The 26834-nt window shown below is 37.1% G+C and overlaps 1 protein-coding gene across 1 annotated transcript; it reads right to left on the bottom strand.

The window, feature by feature from the left end:
- Positions 1 to 310: 310 nt before the first annotated feature.
- Positions 311 to 26834, bottom strand: CLDN16 (claudin 16). Its single transcript, XM_075555631.1, is given in 6 exon segments — positions 311 to 444; positions 2147 to 2338; positions 2753 to 2917; positions 6541 to 6643; positions 26504 to 26635; positions 26637 to 26834. Coding segments are annotated over 6 exon segments (924 nt in total).

Raw genomic sequence — 26834 nt, 5'->3', positions numbered from 1 at the left:
CTCCCAATTTCTAATAGCAACATACAAATCACAAAAAAACATCTCAAATTTCTAGCAATCTTATCTTTAAGACGTATGTGTGTGAGAAAGGGAGACGGAGAAGCTGCGTGGATAAAAAGAAAGAAAATGAGGAAAAATATAACAACGGGAAAAAGAAATGAGAAATGGACTTTTGACTAAGTTGAGCACTGGATTTAATTAAACATAGAGTCTAAATAACAGTTGGTCCTGAATTTATGCTAGTTTATTAACTTGAATATTTTGATTGATTCATTAAGCAGTATATCCACTCAGGCTGGTGCACGGTGCTTTATACCCTTGTGTCAATAGCATACATTTTGGCAGTCTCTGTCTGCGGTGCTATGGATGACTTGACCATGGAAACAGCCGCAGTTGAGTAAGCCTTCCTCGTGGAGTAGGGATAGTTCCTCTTAGGTTCAACATCTGAAAGAAGTTAGTGCAAGAATGAACATTGTTCAGTAAGAGTGTTCTTCGGTGGCCTCATGCTCAAGTGCCCCCTGGCTAACCAAAAGGTCAGCAATTCCATCTACCATCCATCCACTCTGTGGGACAAAAATATGACAGTCTGCTCACTTACAGAATGAATTTAAGTCAGAATTAGCTTGAGAGCATCGAATATTTCCCATTAGTCAGGGATAAGGTGCGGTGCTGGGGGCATAGTATCATTTTATATATTCACTCAAGAAAGAGGTAGGGATATGGGAATTATTTTTAAGATTTTCCAATAAAATGAGAGTGATGTCTTTAAAACGAACCCGGGACATATGTAAACCACAGATGCATGAATGGATTTTGAGCTGGTACTTATTGTAGCCCCGTCTAAAATACAATCAATAGCTTTAATTATGTGGCCCTGATTGACACTTGCCCTCATGAAGATATCACCACAGCAAAATATGGAGAAGAAACCAAATGGTGCCCAGGAACTAGAGAGAATATTGTGTGAGGTTGTAAAAGCTAGTATTAAAATAAGCAGTCACTTAAGTGATGTACCAACTAAGTCCTCGTGGGAGAAGCATATTAGCCTGTGTGATCCATGAATTATGAATACTTAAATCCAAGACCAAATAAGGGGACAAATTGGAGTTTAAGCTCTGAGCACCCAGATTACAGATGACTATGGATGATGTGAAAGCCCCCAATGCACTTGCAGGGTGCCCATGTGGACCAAGCCTCCAGGATATCCCCTCTGACCAGGTGCATTAGAAAGTGGATTCATTCAGATAGAGTTGGATAATATTAAACACCTTACAATTGACCTATTTTAAATATATTCTAGCTTAATAGTTTCTGCTTTATTTTTATTAAGGTTGGTTTCTGTTTTATTTTGGAATTTTTGAGGGGTATGTTTTTCCTGTACATGAAATTCAGGATAGGTAAATCTATAGATACAGTAACTGGATTAATAGTTTTTCAGGGTTATGGGAGAGGAAGTTGAAAGGAAATGAGGAGCTAATAATGAGTGTAAGAATGGTGAAAATGTTCCAAAATTTGCTGTGGTGATTATTGTACTACACTTTTTAATCAGCTTCAACCAATGAGATGGATTATGTGTGAGTTGAATGATCTATGAATTATATGTCAATAAAACTGTTTTAGAAGTATGGGGACAAAGATATGAATATTCTAAGGAAAATTTACTCTAAAAGTACCAGGAGTTTTCACCATTAAAGTTATTTTTTGCTTGAAATTTTAGTTAAAGTTTTCATTCTTCTCAATGACACAGCAGATTTATTTAGCTTTTTTAAGGTAATGTTTTTAGCAACTCAAGAGAAAAACATTAAACTCTTTAAAAACAGATATTTTTCTTTATTCTTAACCCATGTTGTTTCGCTCAAAATGTAAATTTAACAAATTGGATAACATTAGATATATGAGATTACAATGCATATAAATAATCATAAGTTTGAATCTCAGAGATAATTTTAGCTCTTGGTTTCCTTTTCGCCATTGACAGAGCAATAAGGTTCAAGTCTCGCAATTCAGTTGTTCAGTAATTACTGAGCAATTGTTATTTGTCATGGAAATCAGTAGGGATTAAATGAGTGGCATTATTCTGTGCTGGAGACATGGGTTTCCATTGTGTCGGCAAGTATGTGTGTGCCCTACTTTGCTTTGTTCTTACCTCTAAAGACATAGAAGCAGCAGGTGAGAATAGTCCCAGCCAAAAAACAACCCAGAGATCCAGCCATTCCAAGCCAACAGGACCAACCAAATTTATATTGGATGCCAAGGAATATATTGTGCAAAATCAGAGATGAACGTTCCACATAAACATCAACAGCATACCACACAGAGCCAATGATCCCGGGGGCACCTGAGAAGCAAGTGCAAGGACACCTGGCATCATTCAACATGGCAATAACAATACTGAAAAGTCATGGGTAGCTAAATTTGGGGAAGTTTCCCTTTATCTCTTTCTTTGACCTTCTTGTTTCTCTTCCAAATTATATCTTAGTATATACATAGGGGGATGTGCAACAATAAGGGGGAGCAGAAGTCATCAGATTTATTACCACCCAGGACAGCAGTAAACCACGACTTGTGATCTTACTGTAACTATTTGAGAACTGAAAAAAGTTGCTTGGAAACAGGTGCCCTTAGCTTCTTTAATCTCGATTAGCAAGCTACACATGATCATAAAATGAAGTTCTGTGTCTGCACAGCATCCTTCTCTTTGACCTCCCATCCGAAAATGAGTATTTCTACTCTCTCTAGTCCCAACCAGTACCTGCTATCAGTAGTGTAACTCCAGCAACGACACAGAGGCGAATTTTGATGTAGGGCTCATCAGGGAGAAATTTTACACAATCCAGACCCAGCAGCAGAGTGACGAATCCAAATCCAGCTAGAATATCGGCAGTAATCATCAATGCCCGCGTCACCACCAGCTTCACTGGAAGATCAGGGTGTGTGGTTATGGCAAAGAGAAAAGGACACTGTTACTCCTCAGAGATATATGAACAGATACTCACATACTTTAACACAGGTATGTTCTTAGATGTCAAATAGTTCATTGGTGTGAACATGGGAAGGAGTATTTTATAAAACTAAGAACTCTTTTTTCCCATGGAGCTGAGGATGTGTTCTTGACCTTTTGATTACAACCAAGTGCTTAAACCACTGCATCACCAGGGTGATTATTATTTAATCTTTGTCATACAAGGAAAGTACATGGGACAGTGGGAATTTACATAAATGTTTTCCTGGACAGAAATGATCTTACAAGTGTTTTAGATGACCATTCTTCAGAAATGCTGAATCGTTAAATTTTCCCTATATTTATTTGAAACTTAATTCAAGAAATCATTAAAGAACTCATTACTAAAATTTGGTATGAAGGAGCACTAGAAAATATTCCAAGAGCTAGTGCCAATTCGGGACTTCTGGTAGTGTTGTGGTTACATGTTGGGCTGCGACCTGCATAGTCCGGCAGTTCGAAACCCCCAGCAGCTCCTCGGGAGAAAGACGGGGCTTTCTACTCCCCAAAACAGTTGCAGTCCCAGAAACCCACAAGGAGTCGCTATGAGTCAGCATTGACTTGATGGCAGTTAGGTTTGTTTGTTTGTTTTTATTGCCAGTTCAGGCTGGAGGGAATCGTATCTTTATAAAATGTAAAGAAGACTATTTCTGGAAGCTTTACATCATGCTCGCTTTCAGAACTTCACATCAGGTCCTTTTGGGTCATGACTCTATAGTAGCTTTTCCACTTTACTCTCGTAACTGAGCTTTTGTACAGCTGCAGGCAAGAAGCATGTGTGGTAAAATCGGGTAAATGGAAATGGAATTGTGTCAACTGCCTTATGCAGTGGAAAATTTATCTTTGACTGTAGTCTCCTGACCTGTAGTGTCATGGTTAGGTAGAATTAAAATTGGAAAAATTCTATCTAAAACAGATGGTTAATTAACTTAAGTCAGAATTATGACTATTTTAACTTGCTGTTAGAAAAGTATTAAACTTATACTTTGATGGTCTAATTTTGAATTACATTTTCAATTTCTTAGTGATTGGGGACTTTTTTGCATTTTAAATTATTCTTATTCCCTCAATAGGTGGCCTTAAGACCTATTCAGTAATAGCTTAGTTGTAAAACTAGCCAATTTTCCTTATTTAAAATGCCTCATGCTGCATCTAAGAGAAGGAAAATTTATATATTATATCAGTTTTTAATTTACGGGTGAATTAATATAATATATGTTATTAATAGACCTACATATTACTATCAGAAAAAAGATGGGACTTTCCACTCCCATAAAGAATTAGTCTTGCAAACTTACAGAGGCAGTTCTACCCTGTCCTATAGGGTCACTATGAGTCAGTATTGGCATCACTGTGTTGGCAGTGAGACAGAGAGGTATTACTACATAATTATTTTTAGAATGGTATTCATCAATTTAAAATTTGCTATTATTTAAAAAAACATTAATAATCTAAAGCAAGGCTTTTTAATGTTCAAAACTGAGAGCAAGTGAAAATATATGACTCATAGGATCTTATAAGTTTCTTATGGTTTTCAGCAGATCCACTTGATCCCCAAAATTATATATGTACATTTCGGCCCTCAGATCTGGGCAAGCTGGACTCTCATCCAAGGTCTCAAGTCTCAGAGGTCCCTGATATTTGGGTTTCCCTTAAAATTAAATCTGCCTTCAAAACCCTGGATGAGCCAGGGCAAGCAGCACCATCAGAATGTTTAACACTGAACTCAACTGGAACCCCATGGACCCTGGACTCTCCCTTCCCTTCAAAGAGCTCTTTAGCTTCTTGCTGTTACATAAGATCATGAGGTCCTCTGCAGGGCCAGTTCCAGGAGAGTAGCCAGAGAGCAGTTTGCGTATAAGGCCTGTGAAGAATTTTTGTGTTTTAATTCTGTAAAATCTGGCTAAAAATGCTGTTAGCACACTGATTTGGGGGGATACAAAGAGTATTTTTCTGGAGCCTCACACCCTAGGTATCTGGAAATCAAGTCATTTGCAAGTGATTTTATGAAGTACTGAAAGACTAGAAATTCTGTTACCTTTAGCACATAATAGAATTTTTTAAAAGGGAAGTAAAATAAAAAGACTTTGGTATATGATTTTAAATCAGTAGTTAGAAGTATATCGGGTAAAAAGACAGGAGACAGTAGAAACAATTGATGAAAAAGAAAGTTAATAAAATGCAAACAGTGATTTCCTCTGTGTGGTAGCCTTATGAGTAATTTTATTTTCAATTTACACAAATGTATATAGAATTATTTTGAAGCTTGAAATGTTTAATCTCGCTCATGTTTTCTTCTGAGGACTAGCCAGGCCACTACATTTTTGGAAGGGGCATATGGTCCATAAGAATTTCTATTCCTATTGACCAAATCATACAACATACTAGGTAGGGCTAGGTTCGCACAGAGAGGGGGAAAAGGTTCAATGTAAAGAACCTTAGGAAAACTTTTTAAAAAAATGAAATAAATGAATTATGTTTTTAAAAGTTTCAGGCACCCAACTAGTTAATGGAAGATGAGGTATTTCAAAGCACTTCTCCTTTTAAGTGCTTTTTATGTACTGAAACTGCTATTGAAAAGCAGGGAAAGTCACATTCCAAGGGCTTACATTTCATTTGTCTTGAAAAAGAATTTTCCATGTGGTGCCATCACCCATCATTGTCTTTGAAAGAAGCTAAAACAGATTTCCTTTAACAACAGAGCTGGTATTTCTTGAAGGGGTGCTTTTTTTTTTAACTATGGAGAAGGATTGAGAAGGTTTTATCTTTTTTTTTTTTAGTTAAGATATCTCTATTCATAAAACCATGAGTCAGCTTATTAAAATTTAAAGAACTTAAAGCTGGATAGAAGAAAGATGAAGGAGATGGCTTGACTATATATATATATATATATATATATATATATATATATATATATATATATATATATATATATATATATATATATATATATATATATATATATACTGGTCTCTATGGTCCCTACAGTCTGGGTGTTTTTTCTTGGACTAGTTGCTTGGTTGATTTTATTTTCTCTCTTTTTAATCTCTGTACTACTATCTTTAGCCTGCTCTTTCTTAGCAAATTTTCCATCGAAGTAACTGTAAACCTTCTGTATGAACTAAGTCCTGGCTGAAAGAAATCTCTAAAATGCTTTTCATCTAACCTGTCAGTTCTAATCATAAAATCACAGCACCCTGAAGAATTCCTTTCGATTCAGAAAGCATTTATTATTAGCCAGCTGTGCGTAACTGTCAGGAACTTTGGCGGAAAGCAAAGAGTCTACCTTTAGGGAATCTAGAGATACATGTTAAGAGATAAAATATGTTAGACACACAAAAACAAATCTTCAATCCACATTTCAGAAAAGAATTCCATTTCCATCTGAAGCTTTTAAAATAAACTGTAGCCTTTTTTCTAGTTGTATCAAGATAAAAACACACGCTGTAAAAGGAGCTGGATTTCCTATGTCCTGCTTTTATGGCGAGCCAGTTTAACACACCCATCCCTGGGAGCAGAGGTCGAAAGCATACACATACATGGGTGCTCAGCAAATATAGAATCGTACTCATCGCAGGTGCGAATCCCATCAAAGGCATTTGTGACACACTCCCACCAGAGTCCTCGGCACTTTGTGCTCACCTGCATGTGGAGAAGACACAGAGTGAAACAGTTCATGCAGACACACTTGAGTTCTGCTTGATCAAAGGGAAAGCCGGGTTGTGGGTTTGATAGCAAAGCACAGAGGTTACAAGCGTGATCGGAATTTAATTTGCAACAAACAATGCATTTGTAGTATTTTCCCTCCAGCGTTCCCCACCAGGAAATGGATCTACTCACTGATTTTGGAAGGCAGAAATTAAGTCATGATTATGATAGTAATTTCAACACTAAATATATTCAAATGCAATGGCTAATCCCATCATTGAGTTCTCTGCATGGAGACAAATAGTTTTCTTCTCTCTGCTTTTTACTCATTAGTAAAATATATAGCAATACGTAATAACTGTTGACATCTTGAGTCTATTAAGAATTTACATTAATGCAGTCTCTTCATTGTGAACACCAAGTTCCAAGAAGAAACATACTATTTTATAGTACATATAAATTTTCAATAAGTACCTAAGCAAGACATACAAAAAGTCACCTGTAAGTGAAATATTAAAATCCTGAGTCATCCTACCCTGACAGATTATAAATTCTTAAATTATAAACTCGATGTCAACAACTGAGCATTCCTTCCATACAATATAACAGCTGTAAATAACTTTTACATGGAAACATCGGGCAGAGGACTACAAGTGACCACTAAGAGATAAATGGTACCAGTTCCCTAAGCCTTCCAATCTTTCATTATTAAACCATACATCACAGTGGATTTCACAGAATTGTAAACATGCCAACTGAAAATAGTCTTGACAGGAGACATACATATGGAATAGAACTAATAGGATTGTTTCCCCTGTATCAATTATAAATCAACCTTATCTTGAATATATTAGGATAGGTTAGTAAAGTTTAACCAAGAATTATCTTGAACTCTTTTTCTTTTGAAAATAAGCAAATAACAGAATCAGGTGGTAAGAGAATATGAAAGTACAAAGTCATTGCCGTCAAGCAAATCCTGGCTTTGGTGGTCCTGTGTTATATGTGGAACTTTCTCACAGGGCGTTGGGGGCCATAATCTTGACAGGAGTAAGTCACCAGGCCTTTCTTCTGTAGTGCCACTGGGTGGGAGAACCTTTGTATCAGCACCTAGCATTAACTATTTCTGTCACTCAGCAACCTGGTCGGCAGGCTGTGGTTGTATAGCATCCACTCATTTTTTACTCTATAGACTATAGACTTTGGAGTAGAACTGTACCTTAGGGTTTCCTAGGCTGAAATCTTTTTCTTTTAAAAATCATTTTATTGGGGCTCTTCGAGATGTTATAACAATTCATAAATCAATTATATCAAGCGAATGTATGCAAATGTTGCTATCATCATTTTTTTGACATTGTTATCTGTAGCAGTTTTTTTTCTTTTTTAAAAAAATATTTTATTAGGGGCTCATACAACTCTTATCACAATCCATACATATACATACATCAATTGTATAAGGCACATCTGTACATTCTTTGCCCTAATCACTCTCAAAGCATTTTTTTTCAAAACATCTTCTTACTATTTGAGCCCTTTAATATCAGCTCCTTTTTATGTCCTCCCTCTCCCCTCCCTATCACCCTGGTGAAGCCTTAAATATTACACAGTATTATTTTTCCATATCTTACACTGCTCGATGTACCCCTTAACCCCCATTTTTGTTATTCACCCCCCTTGCAGGAGGTTATACATCCATCACAGCTGTCAGCTCCCCTTCCCTTTCCATACTCTCATGGAATCACTATTCCCATGACTGTTTCTCAGGGATTTACCTCTCCTGGATTCCGTGTGTCAAAAGCTCTTATTTGTATGAATGTACATATGCTGTTCTATCAGGATTTGTGAGGTAGAACTGATGACATGACAGTGTGAGCAGGAGTGGGTGGGAAGCATTAAAAAACTAGAGGAATATAGTGTGTTCATCAGTGTTATACTGTACCCTGGATTCATTGTCCTTCCATCTATCCCTTCTGTGAGGAATGTTCAATTATCAACAAATGGACTGTGGGTGTCCACTCTGACCCCTCTCCTTCACACTGATATAATTTGTTTATGTTTGATTATCTGATACCTGATCCCATTAGACACCTCGTGATCACATAGGCTAGTGTGCTCCTTCCATGTGGGATTTATTTCTTACCTGCTAGACGGATGTTTGTTTAACTTCATGCCTTTAAGACCCCAGATGCTATATCTTTTAATAGCCAGGGACCATCAGTTTTCTTCATCAAATTTGCTTATTCACCTATTTTGTCTTCAGTGATCTTGTTTGGAAGGTGTGTATCACACAGTGCCACCTTATTAGAACAAAATGTTCTAGTGTTGAGGGAAGACTTAAGTAGAGGCCCAAAGTCTGCCTTCTACTTTAAAACTATAACATATAAAGATATACTAATATCCCTATCCTCATATATCAATACATTCACATATATATGTCTATATTTATACTTCTATATGTAGTTTTTACCTCCTAGTTCTTTATAGGATGATATATTTACTGGAGCAGATTACCAGATCTTTTGGTAGGCCTGAATTATTGAACTTTTGGTTGGCAGCTGAGAAGTTAACTATTCCACAACTAATGAGGTTATAATTGGAGTGGAAAAGAAAGGAAATATAAATACTTTGCTTGAAAAACTATATATATAAGCTATATATATTAACGATATTAAAAAATTTTTATTTTCCATGAAGTCATTCCAACTCATTGCAACCTTATAGGACAGGATAGAACTGCACCTGTGGGTTTCCAAGCCTGTAATCCATTGTGGGAGCAGAAAGCCTCATCTCTCCATCTATCTATGTAAATAGACAGAGGGAGGCGAAGGCGCAGAAGAGGAGAGGAAGAGGTACCTGCAGTGAGAGAGGTAGAGGAAGTGGCCTTGAGAGGAAGCTCAGGACATGAAATTCTGTGTCCTGTATTGCACTTTGAATCTGTGTTGTTGTGTTAAATGACACTCATACTTATAACTCCATTACAGTTTTTTAATGTGGCACCATTTTTTTTCTGTGCCCCCCCCCCACACACACACACTCACTCTCTGTGGCACCTTTTTAAAGTAAAATACTTACCATATATACTCGAGTAGAATCCAACTCGATTATCAGCCGAGGCATCTAATTTTACCACAAAAATTGCATAAAAATATACTGAGAACCTTGACTTATACATGAGTATATGCGATATAATTAGTAATAATTGATAATAAAAATTGAGTGTATACTATCTATCACTTTTTCAGCACTACTTTCTCATTTTTGTAGAAAGACTCAATAGGATGATCACGATTCTTTTGCTTCACTTTACAAATGAAGAAATAAGTGCTGATTACATGCTATCTCCAAGAAGCTATGTAATACATGCTGGAAAGGAGTTTACATCTGTATGATCATAACATCACAGACTATGTAAAAGCCGTTTTAAAAAGGCTAACCCTATTTCAGGTTAATATATTCTATAAATGGAAATGAAAAGATAACTTTAAGAAAAGTAAGCCTTATCTCAAAGTAGAACCCAAAGCTATTCCTCAGCAAAGCTTCACTTGGTCTTGTTCTTTCAAAGGCTTCATCTGGCAGTTACGTTCTGGACTTAATGGCAAATTCTCAGACCCAGAGACCCACAGTAACAAAAAATCTAATGTAGAAAACATATCTAGGTACTTTAGCACATCAATTAATAAAGAAATATATGAATATCTAAATTTATATATGCCCAAATCTTAAGCTCATGTATGAAAATCACAACCTTTAAATGTAGATTAATACAAACATTAATACAAACTGAATAGCTGTATTGGATCACTGGGAAAGATCTTATCGTTTTTGAGCCCCAATTTCCTTACACATATAAAGGAGATAAAGATAGGGTTGTTTTTCAGAATTAAAATTTATTAATATATACTATATAAATGATTTCCACAAAAATGATAATTTTATTAAAGTGCTTAAACATCCTAGTAATCATAATATGGCTGTGTGTAGACTTTAGTGACCAAAACTAATGTAGAAAAAAATTGGATACAGTGGATTCCATCTAGTCTCCCAAAAGTTTTGTCTCCATCCTAATTCCTGGAATCTGTGAATATTATCTTATAGATAACAGTTGTTTCTACATAAATGAACTTTTTAAAGACTGAATTATTTTCTGGTTGAATACTTTTGTTGAAACCACATTTTCAGTAATGAAAGGTATTTTGAATGAAATGAAAATAATTAAGGTGATATGAATTTTTGACACAATTAGTGGGACACATCTGTCCTCAGGGGTCTCTGGTGCTGCAGTTTGTCCGGTGAGGCCCACGTCTTCATATTTACACAGTTCTACAGCCCCCCCCCCACCCCGACCCAGTCAACTTTGCCTCCCTATGACCAAACCCAAAGCCAAATTCACTGTCATAGAATCTATTCTACATTCACGAAAATCAGGGCAGCAGCTTCTTACTCCACCCCAGCAACAGAAAATGTAGGTAAGAACTAGATGTCTCCTGGACGACAACAGGGCTGATAATCGAAACCAAAAACTCTTTGCTATCGGGAGTAGAAAGGCCCGTATTTCTACCTCAGAACAGCTGCTGGTTTCTAACTGCCAATCTTGGGCTAGCAGCCAAATGCACAGCCACGGTGTCAAAACTTTAGATTATCTGGCTTTCTCAAGATCGACTCTACAGAGGAGAGAGACACCGCTACAAGCACAGAGTATTAAGGAGCAAAACATGTCAGTTGTGGGAAGTCATCCAGTTTGTGGTAAGTTGTTATAAGGACTAGTTAATTCCGTCGAGATGATTTGTGCTGAAGTATTAGACCATAACAGAAAACAAATCTCCTCATAGTCTTTCAATCCATGGCTTAGCAGAAACACAGGAAATCCAGTTTATTCCAACTCAAACTAGGGGAAGCGGACCTCACATGGGAAGGAGAAAAATAAACAAACAAATAATTTGACAGACCTGCGACATTAATGTCATGTAGGAAGTTATTTAGGAATGCCTATAAGAATACTTTGATTTGACACTAAAAGAGCATTTCTATCTTGCCAAAATAATCCAGTAGCGGTGTCATTTGCAAGGCTATTGATCATTTACCTGCAATGACCATGTTTAGCAAAGCAATGAGCTCATTAGAGGAAACAAGGAATCCAATTTCATTAGGTATTAATGCTCAGGGGCTAACTATCAGATTGTTTGGTATTCACACTCAGTTAAGGTACGTGACAACAGTGGCTCTAATTAACTAAACTTCTATGTTAATATAGCACTTAGCAGAGACACTCTTAAAGGTGCCTTTGTGCAAAAAGAACAAGGTTAAAAAGGCTTTATGTTATTTAAGTTTATGAAAGGCCCTCCTTGTCAATATGTCTTCATGTACTTATTGCTCCACTGAAAAATGCCTTAGTAGGAGCAGCCAAAAAGACTGGCAACCCAAAATTCTTAAAAAGTAGTAAGGCAAGGTTTTAACAAAGCAGAGCAGTGCTTAAAATATTATGGCTAACCTTCCTTAAAGGGCCAGAACTCTAAAAGTTCAGGGATAATATTTATCTTGCAGGATCACTTAAAACAAAGATTTCAAATACAATATTGCTACTTTGAACATGTGACATATGTTGATAAAATAATACAGCATATACTAATTATATGTCAATGGATACCTGTTGATACTGAGATGAAGAGCGGATTATCTTCTAAATTGAGAAGTTAGTTTAACCAGGGGGGTGACAATCATGTAGAAGTAACAAATATGAGACTGGAAAAAAATCTTTTTATTTCATTTAGTTCCCCAAAGACAGAATCTAGAGATTTATAGAAAAGTGTCAATTTCTGGCTACTCTGGGGACTTGCTCATCAGGCTAGTGATCTCAATGCCCCACAACACTGCAACAATTTGCAACAGTTGAATGGTAGCGCCTGCCATTGCCCATAGTTTTCTAACCATATAAAATATTCCGTTATCTTTGTATGCCTTTTTGTGCATCCGTCTTCCAAGTCTTCTGTCTATCGTCTGAAATGCAACATTTTGTCAACTATATTCATTTCCTGCCACGTCCTGGGCAGCACGCTAACTAAACCCTTTTTGTAGAGAAACAAACATGATCCGGACAGACAGACGTAGGGTTTTCCTTCAAGGAATCTACAAACCCTTCTCTCTCCACATGTAAGTGCTCAAAAGACAGTAACTGAAGGAGAAAAAAAATTTTGATGTTTTCAATTCATAACATACATTCACATTGTGACTTCGGAGTCGAAAATGGGTATGCTTGTATCATATCACCAAGGAATGACTGCCACACATGTTAACTTGACTCAATAAACTGAACAAGGAAAACACAGAATCTGTGCAAATGACAAACCTTTGCTTAGTGAAAGTGAAGAGGACAGGAAGCAATTATTGATGAAGGACAAAGAGTCCTTTGAATTATGGGGTGGAAGACTACTGTGAGTATAATCCACTGCAAGAAAAACAAGCATTTGTCAAACATTTGCTCTCCACGTAAGCTCTACTTTGGAAGAAGTACAAGAATTCTTCCAAGAAGAGAGAGTGATGAGATTTTGTCTCATGGACTTTGAACATGTTATCAGAGGTGACTAATCGACAGAGACAGACATAAATATTTGGTAAAGTAGAAAGTTAGTGAACAATAGTACAAGCCCCACTGAGCCAGATTGATACAGTTACGGAAACAGAGTTACCAGCCAATGTGAAGATGGCACCGATTAGGCAGTGTTTATTCTTGCTGTGCATAAAATCACTTTAAGTTGGAACTAACTTGATGGCACTTAATAACAACATTTATTACCATGTAAAAGTTTTAAGAATATGATAGTAAATAATATTTTAGATATAAAATTTGAACTATTTTGTTTTGCATATTTTAAATCCCCAAGTTTCGAAATTGTTATATATTTTAATACTTTTCACTAGTTTGAAATTTTAGAGAACTTACTGTAAGCCTTAATGAGGTTGAGGGACTGAAATAAAAGTAATATATGTTGCTGACCTTTCTATTCTACTTATGCTTATATTTATATTTATAAGCTTTTAAAGAAATGGAGTTTATTTGATAAAGTATAATCCATTCTGATAGAGCTCCTTTGGTTTATTTGTAGAAAATGGGATAAAGGTATAAATTGCAAGGAATAATATATAACGCAAACACTTGTTTTGTTGACTTTGAGTCAGTTCCTATGCATAGCAACTTCATGTAATACAGGCCCAAACCTCACCCAATCCTGCTCAATTTCACAATCATTGATATGACTGAGCCCATTGTAAAAGATACTATGTCATTCCATTCCGATAAAAGCATTTCTCTTTTTTTATGGAGGTTGGGTCAATTTTTTTAAATTTTCTTTTCTTTAAAGCATTTTATTGGAGGCTCATACAACTCTTAACACAATCCATACATACATCAATTGTATCGAGCACATTTGTGCATTCATTGCCCTCATCATTCTCAAAACATTTGCTCTCCACGTAAGCTCTTGGCATCAGCTCCTTACTTTTTCCCCCTCCCTCCCTTCTCCCCTCTCCATCATGAACCCTTGGTAATTTATAAATTATTATTTTATCATATCTTACATTGTCTGATGGCTCCCTTCACCTACTTTTCTGTTGTCCATCCCCCAGGGAGGAGGTTATATGTAGATCCCTGTAATCGGTTCCCCCTTTCCACCCCACCCTCCCTCCACCCTCCCAGTATCACCACTCTCACCACTGGTCCTGAAGGGATCCTCTGTCCTGGATTCCCTGTGTTTCCAGTTCCTATCTGTACCAGTGTACACCCTCTGGTCTAACCAGATTTGTAAGGTAGAATTGGGAATTGGGATCATGATAGTTGGGGGATTGTGTGGGGGGGAGGAAGTATTTAGGAACTAGAGGAAAGTTGTATGTTTTATCCTTGCTATACTGCACCCTGACTAGTTCGTCTCCTCCCTGTTACCCTTCTGTAAGGGGATGTTCAGGTGCCTACAGATGGGCTTTGGGTCCCCCCTCAGCATTTCCCCTCATTCACAGTGATATGATTTTTTGTTCGTTGATGCCTGAGACCTCATCCCTTCAACATTTCATTCCTCTTTTTTACTGACCCTCTTTACATCATACTTTCCAAAACATGATGATCTTCTCGGGGTTTGGATTCTCCTAATAACTAGTCTAAAGTACATGAGACAAAGTCTATACTTGCTTCTAAGGAGCATTCTGGTTGGCTTCATTGACATATGTGTTTATTGTTCTAGAATCACATGATATATTCAGTATTTTACATCAGCACCATAATTCAAAAGTGTTGTTTATTCTAACACATTCTTTATTCATTTTCTAGCTTCCACATACATATGAGGTAATTGTAGATATCATGGCTTTGGTCAGGTGCAACTTAGGCCTCAAACTGAATACACTTTTGCAATCAATTAACTCAGTGTAATAAGTCATTGGATGCCTTGGCTGCTGCTCCCATGGACTTGATTGTGGATGTAAGTAAAATGAAAGTATTAAAGTGGACCCAAAAGGAAGATCAAATGATAAGTGCTATATTTTAAACTAATTGTATCTACTGTAATCAACGTCAATGCTATCTGTCTGATAGGAAGGCTATTCAGATCCCTGAACTATGATCAGAGAATATTCACCAGAGGCTTGACTGATATTGGGATGCTGCAAATGGATTTTGGACTTCCACTGTCCATGCACAGCCTTCTGCAAACACGGTGTTTATAATTTGAGATCTGATACTATTCCCTCCTTCAGATTTGGATTTTATTATTTACCGTCTGAATCACACAGGCTGGTGTGTTTCTTCCATGTGAACTTAGTTGACACCTCAGTTAGATGGATGCTTGTTTTAAAATGACAACCTTTTAATATCTCAGACACTATTCTTTCTGATAGCCAAGCACCAATTTCTTCAGCACATTTTGATTCTTCCCTATTTTCACTATTTTCTGCTTCCTTTTTGATTGAAATTTTTCTATTTTATTTTGTTATCTTTTTCCCCGTTGTTTCTTTCTATGTTTTTTCGGTGTATATAATACAGGATACATAAATTTATAGAAACAGTAATTGAATTCATTAAAAAACAGTAATTGGCATGGCAGAGGATGTTAGGGGGAAATAGGGAGCTAGTAATAATAAGTAAAAGAAAGAATAAAATGTTTTGATTGTGGTATTGTGGGATAATAATTACCCAGATACTTGGCAAGGGATATAAAATGGGAGATGAAGAGCTAACAATATTAACTACAAGAAAGGAGGAAATGTTTTTATTGTGGTGATGATTTGGCAACTCTTCTTAATATTACAAAACTATTAAATTGTATGATGTGTGGATTATATGCCAATAATAAAAAGAATGAATCGGTGAAAATATTATACCATGGGTAAACTTGGGGGACATTAGGCTGTGGGAAATTAGTCAAGCATGAAAGTAAAATTGTTATACACCACTATGATGGTAACCAGCCAAGAATGAGTTTTCATCCTAAAAATATAAAGTAAAATAAGCTTGGAGTCTTAAAAAAGTCATTGACAACTTTAATATACTGTAAATTTATCACGATGTTGTTTATTAGTCTTTTTTGAGGAATTTTGTTTTCATTATGCTGTGTTGTAATCCATATTAAAGGCTGCTGTCTTTCAATGTATGTGAGCTTCAAGTTATCTTTGGTGTTAGCAAGCAATGTGTGTCAAATGTATATTGCAGATTATTAATAAACCTTCCTCCAGCCCTTCATATAGTCCAGTTTTCCAGCTTATTTCCTCAATGTAGAGATTAAATAAGTATGGCAAAAGAATAAAACACTGCCACACACTTTTTAAAATTTTAAACTATGAAATATTCCCATGTTCTGTCCTTTGAATGCCGGTTGTTCTGTATACAGGTTTCACATGAACACAATTAAGCGTTTTGGAATTTCCATTATTCACAATGTTACCCACAGTTTGTTGTGACCTGCACAGTTTAATGTATTTGCAGAGACATTAAAATACAATAAGTATCTTTCTGGTATGAAAATCCAGATCCATCTGGATCTGATCCATCTGACATTAATAATGACATCCCTAACCCTATGTCTTCTTCTGAATCTGGTTGGAATTTCTAACAGTTTCTTGTCAGTTTACCACTGCATCTTCATTACATACTTGATCAATTTTTTTTTATTTTAACAATTTATTGGGGCTGATACAATTCTTTTCACAGTTCATACATATACATACATCAATTGTATAAAGCACATCTGTACAGTCTTTGCCCTAATCATTTTTTCTCTTTTCTTCTTTTACATTTTATTAGGGACTCAAACAACTCTTACCACAATCCATACATATACATACATCAATTGTATAAAGCACATCCATACATTCCCTGCCCCAATCATTCTCAAGGGATTTGCTCTCCACTTAAGCCCCTTGCATCAGGTCCTCTTTTTTTTTCCCTCCTCCCTCCCCTTTCCCCCTCCCTCATATGCCCTTGGTAATTTATACCTCGTTATGTCAGAATTCTTCAATTACTTCATAATTGGCTTTAGTGGTTAGAGTATAAATTTGAATAATAGCAATTTCAATCTTTCTTGTAAGCATATGGACATTAGTCCAGCACTGACAATATTGAACTTCAAGATAGATCTTACAATGATCTTTTTAACATTGAATGTGGCACTATTCTTCTACAAAGTGTCATTTCTAGGATGCATATCACAAGATGGAGCCAGATGCAACTCTATCTTCTATTTCTTTTGACCCTATTCAGACACCAGCTGCCTTCCCACAGCACTCTACTTCTGCGCTGCATTCAGTAGTTCATTGAAAGGGCTACACCAACTCACATGCATGCTCATAACTATAGGGCTTATTATGCTAGCTAACAGGTTATAATTCATGTAAGAAATGCTCAGGATACAGTTGTTCACTAGGACATTTTTTTGCTTGGCCTCAGGCAAGCCATTCTCTAGCACTCAGCCCCTTGATCTGACCTTTGCCTTGCTCCAGCTATAGTAGAAAGCTCTTTTAGGGCTGTTAGAAAATGCTCAAGAGGAGCCCTAGTAGCATAGTGGTTATGTTTTTGCCTGCTAAATGCAATGGCGGCAGTTCAAAACTACCAGGTGTTTCTCTGGAGAAAGGTGAGATTTTTCTACTCCCTAAAGAGTTACAGTCTCAACCCAGGAATAAGGGAAGAACAAGAGATCTAAAATCAATGACAAGGAGGGTGTAGGATGCCTAGTGGAATGTGATCAAGGGCAATGTAGCCAAGAGGAATTACTGTGAGCTGAATGAAGGTTGAACATGATACTGGGGCAGGTGGAAAGTAAAAGGAAACAGAGGGAAAAAATAGGAGGCAAAAGACATGTATAGAGGTATAAATATAGGTATGTAAATATGTAAATATATTAATATTTGATGATGATGATATAGGCCTATGTCCATATGTTTATGTAAGTATTGAGGAAGGAGACAGACATTGGGTCTCTTCTCAAGTACAGCCTTAATGCAAAAAACTTTGTTCTAATGACCTGGCATTCTGTGATGCTTACCTTCTCATATGCTGAAGTCAAAATGGGTGCATAAGAAAATGTGGTGATGAAAACTGATGGTGCCCAGCTTTTAAAAGAAATAGCATTTGGGCTTGAAGGCTTGAAGTTAAACAAGTGGCCATCTAGCAGGGAAACAAATAAGCCCACATTGGAGAAGCACACAGTCTGTGGGATCATGACGTGTCAACAGGATCAGGTCTCAGGCACCAGAAGACCCCAAACAAACAATCATCTTGATGCAAACAAGGGCCATTGGAGCAAACATCCAAAGCCTATCTGTAGACAATTGAACATCCCCTCACATATGGGTCACAAGGAAGGGACGAATTAGCCAGGGTGCAGTTTAGAACCAACGAAGCACACAATATTCGTCTAGTTATTTAATACCCCCCCGCCCTAACATGACTCCAGGTCTACCTTAAAACCCAACTAGACCAGAGCATGTGCACTGGCTCAGATAAGTGCTTTCCACACACAGAATCCAGGACATATAAGCCCGCGCCAGGAACAGTAATGAGAGTAGCAATACCATGAGGGTAGAGGGAAGGTGGTATATGGGGGATAAAGGGGGAAGTGGTCTCAAGGATCAGTGTATAACCTGTTCTCTCCCCACCACCCAGGATATGAAAATAATAATAATTTATCAAGGGTTCATGAAGGTGGGAGGTGGGGAGGGAGGAAAAAAATAGGAACTGATACCAAGGGCTCAAGTAGAACGAAAATGTTTTGAAAATGATGATGGCAACATATGTACAAATATGCTTGATACAGCATTGATGTATGGCTTGTTAAAGAGCTATAAGAGGCCCCTTTCCCTCCCCCCAAAAGAGTTACCGTCTCAGAAACTCCCAGGGGCCATTCTACTCTGTCCTATCGGATTTCTATGAGTTGGCATCAATCTGATGGCAGTGAATGAGTTAAGTAAATATGCAAAGGGCATGCTAATCGGCTATCAACCTCAACTCCAAGAACTGGTTTCAGCTCCATGAGTCAGCAAAATGATCTCTTGAAACTACATGTCCAGGGGCAACTCCCTCCACGAACCATCCTCTTATCCAAAAGCCCTCAGCTTTGCTTGCTCTGCGTGCTCTGGCTCCTGGTTCTGCTGCTACTGCTCCGCTGCCACTCTTTCACTATCAAAGCTGACTCTTGGATCAGGAATCCAATGCTCTGGGACCTCAATGTCCACAAGATGCACCCATTCCTACTCTTCTTCTTTATTGCTAGTGAGAATCTCCCCTCCTTGCGTTGAATTATTTTATACCCATCAGGATGGTATAAAAATGAGCCCTATTAATAATGTTTGACAACAGAATTATGTAATCCAGTGACTATCTTCTCCTCTCTTCTTATCAGGCCCATCAGGAAAATGAAGCCAGTTTGGTGTGAATAGCTATGGACAAAACATCTATATAAAATTGGTCACTTCATTCTACTGTCACAGTAAACCAGATGATCATCTGATTACATCGGCCCAATACCAGTCTATTTTGGCTCACTAATTATTAGGATATTACATGTTATATTTTCATAGCATTTTTGTTAACATCGAATGTTCCAGGATTCAACCTGGTATATTCCATGTTCCAACGATGAATGGATGTTTACTGTTTCTTCTTGTTTTGAGTTGAGCCCTAGTGTTGTAATGGGTTAGACATTGGGCTACCAGCCTCAAAGTCAGCATTCGTAACCACCCTTGGGTCCATGGGACAAAGAAGAGACTGTCCAATCTTATAAAGAGTTAGTCTTGGAAACCTATGCAGGGAGTTCTACCCTGCCCTATGAGGTCTCTAGGAGTCTGAATTGACTCAAGGGAAGGGGAAGACGACATCAGCAAATAAAGGTCCTAAAGCAGTGTTTCACCAATGCCATTAAGACTGACTCACTCTAATAAGGAGGTCTTCCCCATTCTTATACTCTGGTCCTTCCAACCTGTGGGTTTCATCTTCTGGAACTCTGTCAGATAATATCCAACTATTCCTAAAATGTTCAGCAGCTAAATTTTCACAAGTGATTCACGTCTTCCTTATTTCTAGTCTGTTTAATTTGGAAGCTCTGCTGAAAGCTGTCCTCCATAGGTGACCTGCTGGTATTTGAAATACCAGTGGGATATTTTCAGCATCGCAGAATCACACAAGTCACCACAGTGTGAGAAACTGACACACTAGTTGTGCATACTTAGTCAGTATTACATAATCTTTGTAGTCTTCATGGTTATATGACATAAACACAGGCTTGCTACTCCTATAAACAGTAACAAACTCAGAAACAAACAGAGCAGTTCTACAGGGTCATTATGAGTCTGGCATCAACTGGATGGCAGTTGAGGTAGTTTATTGTGTCAACCTGGCCGATAAACACATGTGGAGTTAATTGAAGGGCGGAGGGATAAATGGTTCGGTGAGCCTTGCCTTGCTAGTTCTTGGGTGTCTTGCTTTGTGATGGTCGCACCAGGGTGCAGCTGCCTTAACCAGTTCCCTGCTTTAGCTGGCAAAGCTCACTTCCTGCAAAACATCCCTGAGGAGAAACCACATGGACCTATCCTGATGCAGTCCTGGGTGCTGGAGCAGCCTGTGGAGACCCCTGCTAGCGCTGAAATGCTTACACATTCACTGACTCGACGTTCCTCCTGCAGTTGGCATCATTGTGTCTGTTTTGTGAGATGGAGGACTTTGTGGATTGGTGTTGGGACATATGGGTTAATGTTGGACTTGTGGGATTGGGCAGCACTGGGTTGGGATGTTTTCTTGATGCGCAATTAACCTTTATAAAAAACTCTCTCTTATACATGAATTTCTGTGGATTTGTTTCTCTAAAGTACCCAGACTAATACAGCAGTGAAATTGTTTTTGTTTTATTTTGAACCATCTAAACACTTTGCTTTAACAATGATTTTACTATTTGCTAATATCATGTATTTGATATCTCAAAATGCTTTCTTTATAAAATTTTGTTATTACAGTTTTGCAATAATTATAATCCAGCAAAAATCCTAATTTTTATTGTGTAAATGGCTATAAATAATAACTTTCTGTTCTTTCTCTATTTTGAAGTAGAGGGTGAAAAAATTATATTCTCTGCGCAAGAAAATGTTCTTCACTAAATTTGCAGGTTCGAGGGGTAGGACTTTATTTATATCCTACTAAAAAGAAGCACCAAATCTATATCCCCACAATAATTTAAACTGTAGAAAGATAAAAGACCTGTCTTGAAAAATGAGAAAGAAAAAAAAAAGTAGTGGTCTCCACACAGAGATACTTTTTAGCCTAAAAGTGAGACTTCCAAAGATCATCTTACATCTTATTTCTTCATTTATTCATTTTTTCAACATGTATGCCAAGCATCTTATGAGGTCTTCCGTCAATTCATGTTGACAAATGCATCAGGAATCCCTAGCATGTGTAAATTGTTGCACGGTACCATAGCTCGTGAGATGAATAAGAGAATGTTCACAACTCAAATTTCTTGTAGAAATATCTGAAATCTATTGGAAAGTAAAATTAGTACCTTCAGAATGCATACTTGGTACAATAATTTTTATTTTATGTCTGAGGAAACTGTAGCATCATGAATACAAATATGCATCTCAAGGGAGAATCTGACTATGGGGATAAAATTGATTTGAATTTGGGAAAACGTCATTAGAAGTAAACATTTTTAATCATACAAGCTTTATATTCTCTGTAAATACTTAGCAAAAGGTTAACTGAAAATGAGATTATTGTGTGAGAACATTCTTCTAATTTTTATAATTGAGTGATTAATAAATCTGAGAAGCTCTTTTCTGTTTCAGTATAATTAAAAATTACATTTACTACAATATAGTTCACAAATAAGTGATATTGTTAGTTCATAGTTTATTTTATTTAAGTGTGAGCATTTAACAAACAATTGTCAGCATTATAACTGCATATTCTTTTCTTCTTAGTTAGAAACAAAGGAAACTATCATGAATATAAAAAATTGCAAACTGAACCACAGAGCAAGCAGTAAAGAAAATTACCTCAAAGGAATCAATAGTGAAAATGGGACTAGAAGTACAATCTTGTATTTTTCTCTTCAGCAAACATTACCCAAAATGTCATTGCCTCCTCCACAACAGAATAAAAGAGAGATAGAGAGATCGTGGTGTGTGTGTGTGTGTGTGTGTGTGTGTGTGTGTGTGTGTGCAGAGAGAGAGAGAGAGATGGGGTTGGGAGAAAGACATTTTTGGATATTTGTTTTTGATTGGTACTGTGGTAATTGTTTCAGATACAAAAGTTCAGTTATTCTGCACATAATAGTTGGTGATGGACATATTATTATTCTCTCTTCAGAAGAGGAAGTGTGCTCTACAGCAGGTATACAGTCTCTGACTCCGTATAGCTACTGCTTGGTAAGGGGAATTGAAGCTCAGGTTGCTCTTGCACCAAGTGCAGCCTGTGACCTTACGCAGTATAAATCATCATTTTCCCACACCTCTCATGGTATTGTGTAATAAGTTAAATCAGAAATAGCAATTTGAGGAATGGCCTGGGGGTAGTTATGTATGATGACTTGTATATAGTTGCTTATTTTCTTCCATTTAAATTCTAGGTAAGTGTATCCACTGTGCCTCCTGTTGGCAAAAACATTCAAATGGATTTCAACCTTGACTTCTCCCTCTTCATCATCCTCTTGCCCCACATGCAATTAACTATCAAATATATCCATTTGGGTTAGTTTGTGTTTCTGAAATGGGTATATGTCTATCCATGCTTGGCACCATGGTGTCCGTCCAGGGATATCGCCCAAACAAACCATAGCTCTCCTAATATCTCATTTTCTTCCTCATTCCAATCACTTTCTACGATGGGTCAGAATCATTGATCTTTCAAGAATCCTTATTTATAACCCTCAAATGCTGCAGTCAGTGCTTGGTGTTCTGGCTCTGTAGTCCCTCTTCCACCAAGAACGCTCACTCAATGGTGAAAAGCCAGCATGTTATAGGCCTGGAGTAGGGTCCTGCTTGGACTTCCGGTGGCTGGAGTCCCTACACTCTGCCTAAGTCAGGTCTGTCCTAACAAGCCGTGCTTAACATACAACCAGTTTGAATGATAAGGTTACACACATAATCATCTGGCTTATTTTTGAACACCTAATTATTAGTCATATATACTAAAGTCGCAGCATGTAATTTTCTAATTCTATCATTTTCAGTAGTTCAAAGGTCAGATTTATAAGAATACTGGTAACAAAGGGCAATAATGAGAAGTTAAAAAGTATTTGACTAGTATTAGAACAGACTTGCATTGGACTCAGAGAAATGGTACCCACTTATAAGTCATCGGCTTCCTGAATTTGAGCTTCTTTCCGTCTGTGTACTCTACTATTCAGATCAGTCTTTTAATAGACACTGGGTTTTCCTCACTCTCTATTTGGTCACACTGTAATTTTTTTGTGTAAATGCCGTCTGCTGCCATTTCTACTTTTGGGATCATTTGCAGAATCTGTTGCAACTACTTGAGAATGTCTTTCTCAGATGTCTTTTCCTCCAGCAGGCCCACTCAAAGGTCCAGAAGAAAGAACAACCGTGCTTCCTCGGCCTTCATGGCATGCCATTCATTTCTCAAAATAACAGTTGAAACATTCTTTTCATTATAGCTGCATATGTATCTTTTCTCCAGATTAAGCATACCCCTCTGGGGAAGTGTCTATTCTTGTTTGTTGCACCTGGTGCAACATTTTATTATGCTGAGTGAGCAATAGAAGCCATCTTCCAACTTTGGTGCCTATATTACTCTCAAGTACTAGCAAAGCTAGAAACCTATAATACACTTCTTATTTAAAATTTCCTTCCATATACTTTTTATTTTATTTAAATAATTTTATTGTAATCTGATACAACTCTCATCACAATCCACACATACATCCATGTGTCAAGCACATTTGTACATTTGTTGTCATCTTCATTCTCAAAACATTTGCTTTCTACTTGAGCCCTTGTTATCAGCTCCTCATTTTTCCCCTCCCTTCCCACTCCCTTCTCCCTCATGAACCCTTGATAATTTATAAATTATTATTTTGTCCTATCTTAAATCGTCCGATGTCTCCCTTCACCCACTTTTCTGTTGTCCATCCCCCAGGGAGGAGGTTTTATGTAGATCCTTGTAAACAGTTCACTTTTCCTCTGCTCTCCTGGTATTGCCACTCTCACCACGGGTCTTAAATTTCCTGTGTTTCAAACCTTTGTTGTATCAATTACTGTTTAAGAGTTGATTAAAGTGGAATGTTAATATAGACCAGACGTGGTATTTATATGGTGGTTGGGTAAAAAAGGGCAAAAGTGATGTAATTAAGTCAATGACTATATGCACATGTAAATATTACAAACAATAGTATACATTTATATTCTAGCCAATTCCAGAAGCAATTATTATGTGATAATCTCATCTTTTTACATACATTTGACTTACGAGAGTTTATTATTAAAGATTGCTTGCAAATAAGGTGGACTTTCTTATGGGGAACCTTTTTCCTTACAGGATTTGGAGGTTTCTGGGGACATGCTTATTTCAATATAGTTCAAGTACAAGAAATAAGGAAGAAACTCAGAAATACTAACTTGTGTCTTACAAGAATTTAGTTGAGATGAATAACCTGAACTGCACATCTAATTCACCTTAACTAGAAATGTACTTCCACAAGGCAGGTGAAAATTCACTGGATGTACTTAAATAAATCAAGAAGGCAGTTCAAGTGTCAGAATATACAACCTCTCACTCAGCCAGTGTTGACCCTTCCCCAAACTCCATTTCACTCAAATGAAGCTAGCAATTCACTCAGTTTAAGCAGACAATTTTCAAATTGTTTTAGAAAATGCTTTAACTAGCCTTAATATTTAATTTTGCCTACTTTAATAATTTATGAATGGAATTTTAACTATACTTAAATCCAATGTATTTCTGCTATTAATCACTATCTACTAGTAGTTAAGACCATCATAAGCTAATAGAAGCAGAATGCTGTATCTGCACTATTATTTGAGCACTGTGTATAATTTTTGTGTGTATTCACTACTTATATGCATCCTAGAAAGTATATATGATTAGATTCACTCGTCAAAAACATGTTTGACAGTATTTCAAGCCTGTCACAATTTCAAGAAATATTTTCTAGCACTAAAGAGGCATTTATAACTCAATTGATTTTGAAATGCCATGTGTAGGTCAGAAGGAAGTTGAAAGCAAAAACAATAAGCAGCAAAAGTAATACACAGCACTATAAAAATTATTACTCACCATTTATATTACTAACTTGAGAGTCTCTTAAATAAAATTAGGGGAACCGTAGATGATAGATAGATGATAGATAGATCGATCAATCGATAGATAGATAGATAGATAGATAGATAGATAGATAGATAGATAGATAGTCTCCCTCTTGGCTATCTTGACTGAACATCAGAGTAGCGATGTTGTAGCATTTGGTCAGGTCAATTGTTACATGTTGGATGTACACAATGAGCAAGTTAGGTTCTCTAGATGCACTTCTATTGAGTTCTAATATGTTCTTTTCCCACCTACAATTCCTTCAACCTATGTCTCTAGGCCAGCAGCAGGTTTTGATGATTTATTATTTTATGCAGTTCTATCTCCTTCAGATTCCTCTCTCCGCAGGAAATGATTTTGACTTCAAAACGACTTCTCTGAGATTCTTGAGTGAGAAAAATAAAATTTTCAAATGTGATTTTTTTCCCCTTTTTCATAGTAGTCAATCAGTCCCCAAGAGCAGTTCCTTTTTTTAAGGGAGAATTTCTCAAAGCCCAGATATATCTCTTATTCCTTCAAATATACTGGAAATATATTTTTCTCTCTTGGGACGTTTTCTTCTACTATGACAAGTCCTTGAAATATAATTATTCTATCACATACAATGTGCATTTCATATGCCTTGAACCATATGCCTTGAATCACTCATCTTAGACTTTACCATTTCTTAAGAAAGTTCATCATCCTGTTCTTAATGCTTCAACTAAGCTGAGCAAATTCAGATTTAAGAGACGGGTATATGCAGCAAGGAGAGACTCAAAATAAGAAATATACAATTACCTTGTTATGAAGTTGCTTTTATTTTCAAAAAGGGGATGGTCTTATAGCCACCTCTACTGTAAAATGGGGATAACAACAAAACTGGTTTATAGATTAACTGGAAGAAGTTGAACTAGCAGTACAGAGAAGTAAGTAGGTAATTAGGTAGTTAGTCTAGGTTAGCTGTTACTAGTCTCGTGGCTTAGCCTAATAAATATACTCAATGGCAACGTAACAATAAGAAGATTTGGGTGGGCTTGAGCCAGAAAGACAATTTACTGCCTTCTTACCTCCAGAGAATCATCGGCATTCACCATCCAACAGTCTGTCCAGGTGGCCACAATCAAGAACCCAGCAGAGAAAAGGGCAAAAAAGCAGGCAGTGTACTGAAGAAGGTCCCTCATCTCGGTGAGCACGCTGTCCAGAAGGGACACATGAGCAGATGTCAGCCCAGGACCACACAGATAGCTGGAGCTCTGTCGGCGACGTCTGTGTTTCTGCTACGTGAGGATGTGAAATTACTGGTCTTTTATTTTTCCTCACACCCCACTGCAGGCATTCCGAATCGTAGTAGGAATAATAGTAACAGGCTGTAACCAATAGAGGGGTCCCAAAGGTCAT

Source organism: Tenrec ecaudatus, chromosome 8 (assembly GCF_050624435.1).
Source record: "Tenrec ecaudatus isolate mTenEca1 chromosome 8, mTenEca1.hap1, whole genome shotgun sequence".
Taxonomy (NCBI): domain Eukaryota; kingdom Metazoa; phylum Chordata; class Mammalia; order Afrosoricida; family Tenrecidae; genus Tenrec; species Tenrec ecaudatus.
This window is presented reverse-complemented; position numbering and strand designations above follow the sequence as displayed.